This window comes from Penicillium roqueforti, assembly GCF_015533775.1.
Source record: "Penicillium roqueforti strain LCP96 04111 chromosome Unknown scaffold_32, whole genome shotgun sequence".
Lineage (NCBI taxonomy): Eukaryota > Fungi > Ascomycota > Eurotiomycetes > Eurotiales > Aspergillaceae > Penicillium > Penicillium roqueforti.
In genome coordinates this window covers 101,448-116,085 of record NW_024067596.1, presented here as the reverse complement: position 1 = coordinate 116,085, position 14,638 = coordinate 101,448, and the positions used below count along the sequence as shown (strand labels likewise).

General features: G+C 49.7%; 6 protein-coding genes across 6 annotated transcripts; 4 read left to right on the top strand and 2 right to left on the bottom strand.

The window, feature by feature from the left end:
• Positions 1-292: 292 nt before the first annotated feature.
• On the top strand, positions 293-1,044 carry LCP9604111_8390 (Mpv17/PMP22 family protein; the record flags this gene model as incomplete). Its single annotated transcript, XM_039076528.1, has 5 exons — positions 293-303; positions 356-410; positions 468-573; positions 627-932; positions 998-1,044. 5 exons carry the CDS (start codon positions 293-295, stop codon positions 1,042-1,044), a joined length of 525 nt encoding a protein of 174 aa, XP_038925596.1.
• A 530-nt stretch (positions 1,045-1,574) lies between these two features.
• On the top strand, positions 1,575-2,405 carry LCP9604111_8389 (eukaryotic translation initiation factor 4E; the record flags this gene model as incomplete). The annotated part of the gene is made up of 3 exons (XM_039076526.1): positions 1,575-1,751; positions 1,807-1,878; positions 1,938-2,405. 3 exons carry the CDS (start codon positions 1,575-1,577, stop codon positions 2,403-2,405), a joined length of 717 nt encoding a protein of 238 aa, XP_038925595.1.
• Positions 2,406-4,176: 1,771 nt separating this feature from the next.
• On the bottom strand, positions 4,177-4,950 carry LCP9604111_8388 (uncharacterized protein; the record flags this gene model as incomplete). The annotated part of the gene is made up of 1 exon (XM_039076525.1): positions 4,177-4,950. One exon carries the CDS (start codon positions 4,948-4,950, stop codon positions 4,177-4,179), a length of 774 nt encoding a protein of 257 aa, XP_038925594.1.
• A 3,385-nt stretch (positions 4,951-8,335) lies between these two features.
• LCP9604111_8387 (peptide MFS transporter) lies at positions 8,336-10,144 on the top strand (the record flags this gene model as incomplete). Its single annotated transcript, XM_039076524.1, has 2 exons — positions 8,336-8,370; positions 8,425-10,144. The coding sequence occupies 2 exons, from the start codon at positions 8,336-8,338 to the stop codon at positions 10,142-10,144; spliced, it is 1,755 nt and encodes a 584-aa protein (XP_038925593.1).
• Positions 10,145-12,424: 2,280 nt separating this feature from the next.
• Positions 12,425-13,641, top strand: LCP9604111_8386 (syntaxin; the record flags this gene model as incomplete). Its single annotated transcript, XM_039076523.1, has 5 exons — positions 12,425-12,430; positions 12,501-12,654; positions 12,707-13,179; positions 13,242-13,521; positions 13,577-13,641. The coding sequence occupies 5 exons, from the start codon at positions 12,425-12,427 to the stop codon at positions 13,639-13,641; spliced, it is 978 nt and encodes a 325-aa protein (XP_038925592.1).
• Positions 13,642-14,184: 543 nt separating this feature from the next.
• Positions 14,185-14,635, bottom strand: LCP9604111_8385 (BolA family protein; the record flags this gene model as incomplete). Its single annotated transcript, XM_039076522.1, has 3 exons — positions 14,185-14,359; positions 14,418-14,524; positions 14,594-14,635. The coding sequence occupies 3 exons, from the start codon at positions 14,633-14,635 to the stop codon at positions 14,185-14,187; spliced, it is 324 nt and encodes a 107-aa protein (XP_038925591.1).
• Positions 14,636-14,638: the final 3 nt, after the last annotated feature.

The following is a 14,638-nucleotide window of genomic DNA, read 5'->3' as shown; positions in this document are numbered from 1 at the left end:
ATTTGCTTATGGTGATGTTGAGGTCATTAGCTATAGAAATATTTACAAATATATCGTGTTTTTCATACCAATCGAGTCCCGCAATGTTGTTATTCTCACTGCTACGTCACAAAATTTGGTGCAGGCGGATGCATTTCCTATTTGGGCAATGCGACAGGGACTCCGCAATTTCAAGATTGTTCCCCCAGTTGCCCCCAGTTCAATAGTATTTCAGCGTCTTTCGTCTGCTTTTTGTTCTTTCTTTGCATCCTTCTCTGCTTGTTTTGTCCCTTATAGCCATCCAATCGCAGTTATGCTACGCTGGTAAGTCTCTCTTACTCATCTCCTTCAATCGCAGCTCATAACATTCAACCAGGTACCAGTCTAAGTTGGCAAAGCGGCCTATCCTCACCGCAAGCATCACCAGTGCTGTATGATTCTCTCCTTTCTCCTTTCTCTGGACCAGTTCCTGACTCTTGTTACAACAGTTCCTATTCGGTAGCGGGGATGTTCTAGCCCAGCAAGCTGTTGACCGAAAAGGTCTCCAAGAGCACGACTTCGCTCGTACTGGGCGAATGGCTCTATACGGTGGAGGTATGTCTATATGTCTCAAGTGCCTTGTACATTGCTGATCCGTGTCTTTTCAGCTGTCTTCGGTCCGGTTGCCACTACCTGGTTTGGCATCCTCCAGCGTCATGTCGTTCTCAAAGGCACTGCGTCCACCACCGCCGCTCGTGTTGCCGCCGACCAAGTCTTCTTTGCCCCCACCCAGCTCACATGTTTCCTATCCTCGATGGCTATCATGGAAGGCGCTGATCCTGTGGAAAGGTTGAAGACTGCCTTTGTTCCCGCCTACAAGGCCAACCTGATGGTCTGGCCATTTGTACAGGGCGTCAACTTCACATTTATTCCGCTAGAGCTGCGCTTGCTCTTTGTCAACGTTGTCAGTTTGGGTGAGTAATTTGCTTCGAGGTGTTGCTGATTATGCTCCTGGCTGCAGTCACTAACAACTAAACAGGGTGGAACTGCTTCCTTAGCTTGATGAACAGCGGGGAGGAATTATAATTCCGAGGCATAATTTGAGATACCCTTGATGTTTTTATTGTCGGCTTTCTGCTTTTCACGTCGGCGCTCCAATACGAAGGATTTTTGGTTGGGTTATTCGGTCTTTGGGCATCGTGTTCCGGAATTTTATTCTTCAATTTTCGGCCATGTAGAATCCTGGACAGTATAAATGAGAATAAAAATATTCAAATGAATAAGAAATGAATCAAAATGATTTGAAGACAAAATAAGAGCAAAGTGAAGATCGGATAACTAGTTGGGTGTGATAGTGATTATGTTACGGAAGAACCCAAAGAGGCAAGGCAAGTTTTTGTGGCTCGAACTTCAAAACTTCCACTCTTTGCAGTCAATTGTCGCCCACCTCCACTCTCATCTCACACTGCCTGGAGCAGACTATTACTGCTAAATAGATCTAGGCTTGGATTCCTGTTACCTTCTTTGTGTGAAAAGCTCTGATTTGCGCTTTCCTTAAAATTCTCGCCCCTCCGACTTTCCGAACTCGATCGTCTTCCCCTCCACATCCATTCACCATGGCTGCCGTCGCAGAAAACGGTACTCCCGCTGTGGCCGATGAGAACTCCGCCCCTGTCACCGAGACTCAGACTGGTGATGCCGTTACCGTCTTCCACAACCCCGATGACTTCAACGTGAAGCACCCTCTTATGCACGAATGGACTCTGTGGTTCACCAAGCCCCCCAGTGGCAAAGTAGGAGACACCAGTGGGATAGATCGACGTCAGCATGCTTACCAATGGAACCTAGGGCGACAACTGGAACGACCTGCTCAAGGAGGTGGTCACTTTCAGCTCCGTTGAAGAATTCTGGGGCATCTATGTATGTCCAACCGGACGTCTCCCTCGATCGACAATAACACTAACCTCGAGCGCTATTAGAACAACATCACGCCGACCTCCGAACTCGGCCTCAAGGCCGATTACCACCTCTTCAAGAAGGGCGTACGGCCCGAGTGGGAGGACCCCCAAAACAAGCACGGTGGAAAGTGGTCATACCAGTTCAAGGACAAGCGCTCCGTTCCTATTGACGAACTCTGGCTGCACGCGCAGCTGGCCGCGATCGGCGAGACCCTCGAGAATGACGATGACAACGAAGTGATGGGAGTAGTTGTGAATGTGCGCAAGGGCTTCTACCGTGTCGGTCTATGGACACGCACAGTCGGCAAGAGTATCCAGGGAGACAAGCACACCCGCACACAGGCGCAGGGCAAGGAGATTCTCGAAGCAATTGGCCAGCGGTTCAAGGACGTGCTGCGGCTCAACTTGGCGGATGTGGTGGAGTTCTCCGGCCACACTGACAGTGCACACAGCGGCAGCACGCGCGCGAAGGCCAAGTACACCGTTTAAGAGGGCTGGCTGAGACGGTGTTGTGCAGACGAGGATGAAAAACGAAAAACAGGGGACGGATGGCGATGCGCAGATTTCACGATTACGGACGACACGAATCGAGGGGAATTGACTCGACTCGATGTGCGGTGCCGGAAACTGGGGATGATTCACATAGGGACCGAGGTACCCCCCCTTTATGCCGGCCCCGCTGCATAGTTCTGCAGGGACGAACTGATTGCTTGCGACTTGTATCTTACTCTACCAAACACATTTTACGAGGCTTATGCCATGATTAAGGTCGAGGTCGTGCCAGTATGATGGTATTTTCCCTACATTATTCTATACAAATATGACCTGTTCATGGATGCATTCAACTTTTGGTGTTGCGTGCTAGGTCGGGTTTCGCGAGATCAAGCCCTTGAGTAGAGCTGCTGCTTTTGGATGGCACATGCTGAGAGGTCTATATCAGTAGATGTAGCTAGAGGTGTTTGACCCTCGTCGCATACGTCTGTTTCTTGTCTCTTCTGACCAGTGTCGCGAGTAGAAGGTCTTTTAGGGCTTCTAATGGAACTTCTTGGAATGCATGGCCAAAGACACTTTAGTACTATGTTGTATGCTGCAGGGGTGCTCAGGGGTGCAGGGCTTCGACCATGTTCTGCGGATTTACACCGCATTTACACGATCCTCTCGCAGGACACTGTTGAAGGACTCATACACTAGCACACGAATATTTTCTCATTAATATCCTCATCATGATTAGACCAGAAGACAGGTTTTACTCAGGGGGAGTTATTTGGCAGACGGGTGGGCGTTTGAGACAGGTTGCACTGGAAAAGGGACAATATTGTTTTCAATGGCAAAGGCCACCCCAAAGTAGGCTGTTGAAGAAGGCCAAAGATTGCGTGCAGTGAAAGATTGCTCGGGCAGCTTGAACTAAAACCAACCATTTGTCAGATAGCAGAACATAGTCACAAAGCAGAACACAAGGCAGAACACATTATATCTTTGTGTAAATCTCATACTTATCTAAAAATTTGTCACCCAACATCCAAGTCTTTTTTGAGTGACGAGGCTGTATACTTGTGACATTCAAGACAGGCAATTGGCTCTCTATAGGGATTATAGGTATATCTCGCTATAGGTTGTTACCCTCTCAAGAGGTTATCTACCAAACGCTGGGAGGTATTATAGGCAATGAATAACAATGGTAGCAAAGAGAAGGAGGGGAGATGGACGATTGGTCTTTGAGAGTGTGGAGTAGATAAATCATCAGACTAATATACTGGACGAGCTTGATATCTACTTTCCGAACCATCTGGGATAACAAGACCCTCCTGCGAAAGAAAGGTGAACTGTCATGGGATCGCATCTCCGGGATCGAAAAGTGTCTCGACCCCTGGCTGATAAACCATGAAGGTTTACTGGCTAAGACAACTAACCTCGTAGACTGTTACTACTTCGACAACCTATATGGCTAGTTGGAGAGGGCTGAAGCTCTCTAAACAACTGGACAGAAGTCGTCATCGTCTTATGCGACCGAGACGTTGCCAGCGCAACTAGCTAACTAGCTAGACCTCGATCATTGTAGAGAATCTATCCTTCTTCATCTCTCTCACTTGTTCCAAGAAGATTCAACAACCCATGAATGCGCAAAATTGATGAATCTACCAGAATCGCATTACCCACTCCTTATGGGAGCGGAAGGACCTGCCTAGAAGGGACAGAACATCATACAACAAACGAGAAGGGCAATCGGCCCATGCAGAAAACCAGAAAGGTCCCGCACCCATCAGACCAGGGTGTTCAGGAAATCCACGGAATCAGCATCCTCATCATCACTGCTTTCGGCGTCGGTGTCGTTAGACGGAGCCCACCAGCCGAGAGCGATCATCCCGGCACGCATACACCAATAGTCGTCATCCACACGACGACGCACAGACCGAAGCCGCTCGAAGATATCTAGTACACACTCCTCATCGTTCAGTTTGTACACCATGGGCCAGTCGAGAGGAGTCTGGTATATTGAAGCGTCATACTCTGGTCCAGAAAGAGGCTTTGCCCACTCTGCAGAAGGAGGAATCGGAACCTCTTCTCCACTCGCCGACTTCTTCGGCCTTTTCGACGGCTTGCCTGCCGCCACGGGAGTCGCAGGAGCCGCACGTTTCTTCACGGATTCCCGAGGCGTCTCGGGAAGGTGCTCTTCGCCGTCGTCAGGATGAGCATCGCTATTATCGCTATCGCCAGAAGGAGCAACAGCTCGCTCCTTGCCCTTGCGACAAATCTGGTCTTCGGCACCACCCTCTTGTATCTGGACGCTTAATAGCTCTGCTGGATCTGGCGTAGCCTCTGCTGGATCTGACGTAGCCTCTGCTGGATCTGGCGTAGCCTCTGCTGGATCTAGCGTAACGATAAAGCTGAGGTTCCCACTTGTCGTTAATTGCTGGCAGTACACAGGTTGACCGTTCGGGTTTATTGATGAGTCTTCTTCCCGCTTGATTCTTGGCCTTCCGCTGGCAGCGGCAGCGATAGAGACGTGATAAACCTGCCTGCGATGTTTTTGCATCGTTTTTACGCTGCGACACGTAAATTGACAGTTTTCGACTTGACAGCAGTTACCACGGTAGACCGGTAATCCGGGGATCGGCCGGGAGTCAGGGGATGGCGGGACAAAAGGATTGGTATTGAAGTTCCTTCCAACCTTGACTGCTTCAGCACAAATTGCCGTCCGCTGTGCCAATGTACGGGCAGAAGGGTGTTGTCGGTGCTTATTGGCTAGATGGCCGACAATGGTTTTAGCATCCACGGCAGATTCACAGGTCTTGCAGATTCAGAACTGATAAGTGGGGTTATAGGTAAAGAATTCCCCAATTAAGTTCATGGTGATAGTGCGACTGTACGAGTGAAGAAAGGAGTAATATTAGACTGAAGAATAGTAAGATGCGGTTATCTCGCGACACAACGCGACGCGGATAGGTGAATACAGAATATCTATAGACTATAGTAGTAGGTGAATACTATCTTTATTAGCTAGTAAGGCTTAGAAGTTAGCTCTGGTATTATTAGCCAAGAAACGTACAGAATACCTGTTGAAATGACCGAACCGTTTGTTACGAGCCAATTCGATTCAGAAGAAAAGAAGGTACAAGGACATAGTCGTTCCTTCCTCGTTTGGCAAGTACAAAGACGTGACCGTTCCTGCCTCGTTTGGTAAGTACGATCCTTCCCAGATCGTCACACCGTTAACGACTGAGTGAACTGGGCATCGGGCCGAGGATCTACATGCGGGATTAGGGTGCATTTGCAAAAGGAATCCATAGTAGTAGGGGGAATTGTAACTAGAATGGCCTCACGATTGAGAGTCTGGAGTATGGGATATGTCCTGGCTCAGTATCCGGGGCCGAAGAAGAGACAAAAAGTGCCTTCAAAGTTATGTTGGGGAAAATAACTGACTATTCAGATTGTGGTGTATCCCGTATCTTAGAATCTAATATATGGCTGTGGATCCAGACTAGGGATTGACCTCATGTCATGGAGATGGATGTTCTATCCATTAACACTATAAATCCCTGTTACTATCAGCCAGTTAAGGACAGTGAAATGGTAAACATGCTAGTAAGTTGCCTGTTTTGTTTCCTTCCTTATCCGAACTTACAGTAGAGTCGAACACCAGGGCAGAGAACGCGTCTCATTGCTAGCAGAATATCACCTCGTATAGGCTAGCCAATAGGAAAAAGTTATTTATAGAGGTAAGCAAGCTGCTTCCGAAAAATCCATGATCAGCACAATGTTCTTTATTGATACATTTCCTTGCAAGTTCCTGCTGGGAATAGTAGAATCCCCTAGCAGGAATACCCAGAAACAGTACTCCGTACCTCAAGATACAACCTTCATATTTCTTCGATTCATGGATATTCTCAACACAAATATAGTTCGCCTGAGGTCAGCACTATATGGATACAATCCAGCAAGTCATGGAGATCCACTGAGATGCTCTGAGTGGCTGGTGGTGTCGCAATATCAAAGTTCCCGGAGTAGGTCCTCCGTACTCCGTAGAGCCCTGGTCTTGGTCGAGGGCCGACATCGCAAGTTGTCGGGTTGTTCTCATATTGGCTCAACGGCATAGAGTAGTGGTCTAAGATAGTTCGATTGGAAGGTCGCAACGGTATCAGATAGGGCGTGGAGGATTGCGATAAAGCGCTTTGGCGACTTGGGCTTGGCAAGTAAGCGTGCGCCACTGGGAGAGCACGCAACTCAACCCTGTCGAGTGGCCATCCAGACGATATAAATGTCTAGACGATCAACTCGAGCAACCGCATAGGATCTTTCGAGACTGAGTTTAACAGAATTTATAAAGTCATTCGGGACGCCGGCGATTTTGACGTGATATAATCCTGTGCCGGTGTCGGGATTGCCAATAGGTTGGGTCTTAGTGGAACTCTCTCTTAAGGCGTTGGTCGCTTGGCGAACGGCTAGAATCCCCCAGGGATTGGGAAATAATGCCGAATGGTCGTGATAAGCCCTCCTGTTGGTGGATATGAAGCTCATCTTTGTCCGCAAGCGAAGTCGGAGCCCAAAGAGCATGTGCTATAACTCTTGGTGTTTTCTTGGTGTTATATTATGAGCGATGTCCCAGTTGTGGTCTTTGACTCTCTCTCTCTCTCTTTTCTCTTTTCCTTCCTTTCCCTCCAAAAAAATGTCCATATGATGAGATGACCTCTATTCCTCCAAGGAAGACCACACATGCGAATGACCAACACTAACTGAAATCTTCCCCCTTATCTGCTGAGGTCTTGGCAAGTCACCGGGCACAAACCACAGATCCACCATCGTTCAATGTTTCTACGCAACTCTTACGAGAGAATAATTACCCCGGAAAACAGAGACCAGACCAGACCAGACCGAATGATAGGAACGGCGGGTTCTGGTTTCTCTCATCGCTTGGAATGTATTCAACGGCATTGGCTATTGCTGTCTTGACGGGGAAACGCATGCCGGGGTAAGCGGGTATGAAGCTTTGAGACATACGAAACTCCACGGGAAGGGGGAAAAGGGCCCCAACGTTACATTGGCAATCATCTGGTGATTGTGATTAATGCGATTTATTGATCTCGCAATCAGGAAATCCGCGCTCGACATCGCATATCCCGAAAGCGGATGTGTTTTCCGGTCCTGAGTCGAAGGCGCTCAAGCCTTGCCAATATGCAGCCCATGCAGCCCATGCAGTTCAATATTAGCAGTCGCCATCGGATTTCCAAATATATCCTTACTGATTTGTCGATTTGATGGCATTGGGAAGGCGAAAACAAATCCCAGAATTTGCCCTCGTGGCAAATCCCGGAACCGTCCTCAACTGGGAAATTTTCAACCTCATCGGCAATCTCCGACTGCACATCTCAACGTGATTCGATGAAAAAAATACACAAAGTGGACTCGGCCTCACCCCTTCTAGAAATCCCCAGGATGCCAAATGCAAGACCAGACCATTCGCTGCTCTGATTGATCCGGACCTGTATCAAGAGTCCACCCTATGCTCGGCCTTTAATTGCTTGACTCGTTCGTTTCCGTGTGCACTGTCTCTGCCGTGTGGTTACATTCGCATGCTCGTGGGTCGACTTGCTCGAGTTCAGCCATTCGCCGTGGGACGATAAACATGCCGATCGCATCCACGGTCGAACTGCGAACAATGGCCCGTATGCGACCTTCTCGGATGAGCCTTAGTGGCATGGGGGCATGGGGGATGGCGTGCAATTTGCTTTTTTTCTTCTTTTTCCTGCTTTTCTCAAGATAAGACTCTCCTCCGGTCCCACTTGGCCTCATTTGTCGAGTGCACGAAAATTTGCATATATAGTATTAATCACGCCCTTTTTTTGTGCCTCTTTCTCTACTCCCGATTGTGATTTTTTTTCTAGGCCCTCTTGAAAGAGAAGGCATCATCTGGTCTCGTAGCCATGTCGTCCACAGACCGTGAGATGGAGACTTCTGCGTATGTATCTGTGTGGCTGGCAATTTCATGAAGGGCAACTAACCCTCTCTTCAGAGCTCCACCCTATGACACCGAAGAGGTCACTCACCATGTCGTCCTGAATGAAAAGGCTATGGATGCCGAGTTCGACAAGGAGAACCAGACTACCCCGGATGGCGGCGAACCCACACTCTCGGAGAAGATTTCCTTGCGTCATGTCGCAGAGAACCTGCCTCTCTCCGCCTGGTTGGTGGCCGTCGTCGAGCTGTGCGAGCGTTTCACCTACTACGGCATGTCTGGTCTGTTCCAGAACTACGTTCAGCGGCCTCGGGATGGTAGCGAGGGACGTGGTGCGCTCGGTATGGCTCACCAGGGTGCAACCGGTCTCACTACCTTCTTCCAGTTCTGGTGTTATGTTACCCCGATCGTCGGTGCCATCATTGCCGATCAGTATCTTGGCAAGTACAAGACCATTGTGCTGTTCTGTTTTGTCTACATGATTGGCCTGCTCATCCTGGTCTGCACCTCCATTCCCACTGCCCTGGACCACGGCTCAGGCATCGGCGGTTTCATTGTCGCCATCTTGATCATTGGTCTGGGTACCGGTGGCATCAAGAGTAATGTGGCTCCTTTGATTGCGGATCAGTACAAGCGCAAGAAGATGGCCATCACCACCACCAAGAAGGGCGAGCGCGTCGTCATTGACCCCGCCCTGACAATTCAGCGTATCTACATGATCTTCTACGGATGCATCAACCTCGGTTCGCTGTCCCTGCTCGCTACTCCCTACATGGAGTTGTACATCGACTTCTGGCCAGCCTATCTTCTCTGTCTCTGTATGTTCATGGTCGGTACCCTGGTGATCATTCTCGGCCGCAAGTTCTACGTCGTTCGCCCACCCCAGGGCTCCATCATCACGGATGCTTTCCGTGCCGTCTGGATGATGATGAAGAACCGCAACATGGATGCCCCCAAGCCCTCCTGGCAGACCGAACACAATGGTGCGTCCTCTGTCCACTGGGACGACCACTTCATCGACGAGCTGAAGCGCGCCTTGGTCGCCTGCCGCGTGTTCGCCTTCTACCCGATCTACTGGGTCGTCTACGGACAATTCTCCGGCAACTTCGTCACCCAAGCCGGTCAAATGGATGGCCACGGCATTCCCAACGATCTGATGCAGAACTTCGACCCCATCTCCATCATCGTTTTCATTCCCATTCTCGAAACCTGCGTCTACCCCCTGATGCGCCGTTTGAAGATCCCCTTCCGCCCGATCACCCGTATCGCCCTTGGCTTCGTCGTCGCCTCGCTTGCTATGATGTACGCCGCTATCGTGCAGCACCTGATCTACGACGCCGGTCCATGCTACGGCAAACCTTTGTGCGCGGCCTCCGAGGTCAACGGAGAAGCCCAAGGCAACCGAGTTCACATCGCCATCCAAACCCCGGCCTACGTCTTCATCGGTCTGTCTGAGATTTTCGCCTCTGTCTCCGGTCTCGAGTACGCATACACCAAAGCACCGCCCAGCATGAAGTCCTTCGTGCAGTCCATGTACCTCCTCACGAACGCGTTCGGCTCCGCTCTCGCCGAAGCACTCACTCCCGCCGCCTACGATCCCGCCGTCATGTGGATGTTCACCGGTCTTGCCTGTGCATCCTGCATATGCGGTATCATCTTCTTCGCCGTGTTCCACCACCTGAATGCGCAGGAAGACGACATGAACGCCCTCGATGCTGAAGAAGAGATGCCCGAGGCTCCGGTTGAGGCGGCACGGGGCCAGTCCAAGGCCGAGTAGGCATTGGCAGTGTATTTTTTGTGATATATTTGTATTTTTCTTGTTTCTTTGGCATTGGCATTGGCAGCATTGCAAGTGTCTCTTATCTCTTACGCTGGGATCGTACTTTTTTTTTCATTGCTTGCATCATCGGAGCGGGACCCTCTGTGTGTTCTAAAACTGCTGTGCAGATTGTGAGACGTGGTATGATATGATGCATTAATTTAGTATATACTTATTAAGAATGAAAATAATCAGTATACTTATCAATTCACTCCATCTTCACCGTACTTCCAAACTCCATGTTCGTGGGACAGACCTCCACAATGACGAATATGACAGACACACTACGGAGTACAGACTACTCCGTATAGAAGTGGATTCGACTCCATCTCTGTGATGATCTTCTCCGCTCCTTTCTGCGACACGCCGTTTCAATTATCTTTCAAGGGTCTGCTCGCACTGTTAAAGTGATTTGGGTAAGAGCTTATCCAAACCACCCAAATCGGAAGTCAAAGCTCATGCCAGAGCGGTTTCTCTTTAGTTTGGATATGTGATGTTTCTCAGTCAAAACAAGACATCAGATTTGCAAGGCTGGAGTGACCCTCGACTTTCATTGCTCTCAAATCTTGAGCATTTGGACATACTCACTTTTCGGAACGTCTTTTTTGAAGTTGATCTAAGCCTCATATGCCCACCTTTGCACAACGCCAGATGACAATGGCCTCGCATTCCTATCCCTTGGCCATTGGCCGAATTCCGTGGCTTCTCCTAAAATGCAAAGCATTCTAGAGCATTCAAGCTCTTCCATATCGACGGCAGAGATGGTTCAGCTTTGAAACGAAGGACTAAAGCTGTTAGTACCAAGCTATATGACAGAACATTGAGCCTCTTTTTCATGCTTCTCTTAGCCTCCCAACGTCTGGCCTCCAGTTCAGATTCCAGGAATTATTGTGGTGTCCCCATCCTGTATGTGTATCGAATCCACCAGATCGAGACAATATGCTAGTTTGTGGCATTGAAGGGATTTTAAACATCCACAAGGTAACCTTGGAATGGAATGGCTTAGACAGATGTCTACCGAGGTAGATCCACATATGAGACCCACACTCCCTGACTTCAGAGGCTCAACTGCCTCGGGAGCACAGCCCTGGCGGTCAACTGCCTGAATACAACAACCATTAGGTGAACTCTGTGGCTAAGAATACCCGAGGCTTACATGCCGCAGATGCATGAGGGGCGAGACCTGGGAATCGTTCGATTATCATGGCAGATATGTCGGGTGACACCTAAGAAGGATGATACGGTTATTGTTTGAGTATAGACAAGATTCAAAACACTAACGGTTAGTCCGGGGTGAAGAAAGTGAGTGTTGGGGATGAAAAGGGGACGGAGAGTTCTTAGGCCGAAAGAAGAATAGACCGGGTTACCGCATTGGGCAACCTCATAGCCACTCCTCCGTACGATAGCCCTTATACGGAGTAACCATATGCTGTATAGATCAGGCAGCTATACTTTGACTTTGCTAAATGAGATTTAGTTGATGCCTGACATGAGGCTGATCGAACCTTCTAAATGCCCTGATTGGCCAAGTTTCACATCGATTTTTCAGTTCGTCTTGTCCCTACGCATGCTATTTCCGACTTGTCGCCCAGACTGGATTGTTTTCCTATTGGAATAGTCCGCGTTGCATACATATGTCTTTCATCAAGGCGGTACATCATAATCATGACGTGCAGACTCCCTTGCCACAGACCGTCGGACATGTACCAGGTACATCATCCAGGGTGGATATTACAACCAACGCCAAGTATCCAGTACTTGATGAAAAAATATGCCGCTCTCCCCCTTCATCGAATCACACGGATCTGCCATGTCTTAAATAGAACAGGCTCAGCCACACAGGATGAAAGGCCAATCTCGGGGACTCCACCGCCAAATTGCAAGGAGGCTGTATCCGTACTAACGTAGGAACGGTGCACTGTCCACTCTGTAGCAGACGGTTAAAAATAGGGGGACCCCAAAGAAACCACTGTAAATGCGAAGACCTATGAAACCCTTGAAACCGTCGAACCCCGTTAAACCCATTGATCCCTTTTAATTCACCCCAAATTAATGCTTAATTCTGCTATTCAGCGCGACTAACCCCCGGATCTTATTGGCTTTGCTGCGCTGACACCGCCAGCCCTTCTGCCGTAATTTCCACTTCTCCCCGTCTCACCCTTCCCTCCTACATCTCCCCCCTCCCCCTACTATTATTGTTTTGTTCCCCAGATCTGAGAACCTGAGAATCTGCACATCATGAGTGTGAGTGAACCAATGTGTACCCCATTGATTGCTTGAGTTTGCTTTCTGACGCGACTTCCCCTAGTACCAGAGCTTAGGGGACACCTCAGGCGGCTATGGCCAGTACAACCCATACGGAAGTCAGCAACAGACCAATCCCTATGGGGGCCAGGAACAACAAAGCTATGGATATGGTGGTGGTTATGACCAGGCTGGCGCCGCGGAACAGGGAAATGGTGGCTACGGTATGCTGACCCGATAATCGACCTCTTCGCGACGAGTCTAATTCCTCAACAGAGATGTCCAACATCAATCAAGCCTCATCTGGTGGCCCAACGGCGATTCTGAACAAGTGCAAGGAACTGAACGAGGGTATTACCGAGTTGACCAAGAAGCGCGAGTCCCAATTGGTCGCCGCCCAAAAGGCCCTTCTGGACTCAAGCACCGGCAAGGAAGACCAGGCTTCGCGCCAAACGCTCGATTACATTGAGGATGAGATCAATACAGCGTTGCGATACCTGCGCGATCAATTCAAGCGCATCAAGGAGACCCCGGGATCCGGCGATGCGCGCGTACAGGGCCAGGTTGAGAACGTCAGCCGCAACTTGCGTCGGGAGATTGAGCAGTACCAGCGCACGCAGAGCGACTTCCAGAAGCGCCTGGAGGAGCAAGTGCGCCGCCGATACGAGATTGCCAATCCCGAGGCTACCCCCGAGGAGTTAGAACAGGGTGTGCAGAATGTTCTGCTGGGACAGGAGCAGAGTTTTGTTGTATGTTTCGCCCGAATTGAATCTTTTACGGGTCGGGTCGGTTGCTAATATTTGAGGAATAGGTTCCCGGTACTCGCACCCGCCAGGCCAACGATGCCCGTCAGGCTACTATGCAGCGCTCCGCCGCTATCCGAAAAATCGAGCAGGATCTGATCGAACTCAGCCACCTGTACAATGAGGTCGCAGAGCTGGTACACCAGCAGGAGCCTGCAGTCCAGCAGATTCAGCAAGGAGCCGAGGAGACACACCGCAATGTCGAGCAGGCCAACACCAAGCTTGACAGCGCTATTCAGAGCGCAAAGAACGCTCGGCGCTGGAAGTGGTACGCGCTGATCATCATCCGTAAGTATTACCTGTCAAGACCAAGATCTGATCGACCCGCTAACCTACTTTCCAGTCATTATTATTGGTATCGTCGTCGGTGTGGCCGTCGGTGTCACCGAAAACAACAAGAGCAAGTAGCGGGAAATAGTGATTTGTCTGCTGCACTGCATCATTTTCCTACCTTGTCCATGTACGACCTGTCCCGGGATCTTCTCCGCATCTTCCCATTTGTCTTTGTTCTCTCGTTATACCACCCCTTCGCATTTCCTTCTTGTGTAAAAGCAATGTCTTTCAACCCCTCTTTCTTTGTGTCTTTGCCTCCTAGCTGTCTGTACCTGCGTGTTCGTGTACAGCTGCTCCGCGTCTAACACGCGATGGCCCTTGATGATTGTCGTTATTTCGGGGCTCGTGATGTTGCGGCGCATGGATGTATATACTAGATTGTTGCTTTCCTCCGCCCCCTGTTTGGCGCTAGAACCTATGTAATACTGTCTAATAATTGATTCCTTCGCGCATGAGTTTGATCTATCACGCCGTAGATATAACCCCGTAGTTGAAAAGTCCTGGAATCCTGGGTTTGTGCAGTGTAATGTAATGCATTCCGAGTCATCGTTTGGGGGTATCCGACTCGACACGCTCTTTCGAAATAACGAGCACCTGAACGCCCAATCATTCCGCGATCTATGCCTTTTCCTTCCTCTCCTTTTCGCGCTGCTCCTCAGCGGGTGTCTTCGTCTTCAACTGCAGTGCATGTAGTCCGCCCTCGCGAGCCATCTCTTCCTTGAACAACGAATAGACCATACGGTGCCGAGCGGGCTGCATCTTCGACTCGAAGGAATCAGAGACAATTGTCACACTGAGAGATATTAGACATTGACTCATACGCCGTGTATGGTCGGATGTGGGGAACGAACTTGAAATGCGTCTCTTTCGATACCGACCCTTCCATTGCAGCGTGGTGCGCATGGAGGTGAGAGTCATTCCGGATCACGAGTTTCGAAGGTGTGAATGCATGGGTGATCTATAAAAAGGGGGGGAGAAGTTAGCAATCGCAGTCAACAACAGTCAACAACACGGAGGAGTGGCTCACCTTATCGCGCATGACATCCTCTAGCGGCGTATTGGAGGCCATCCT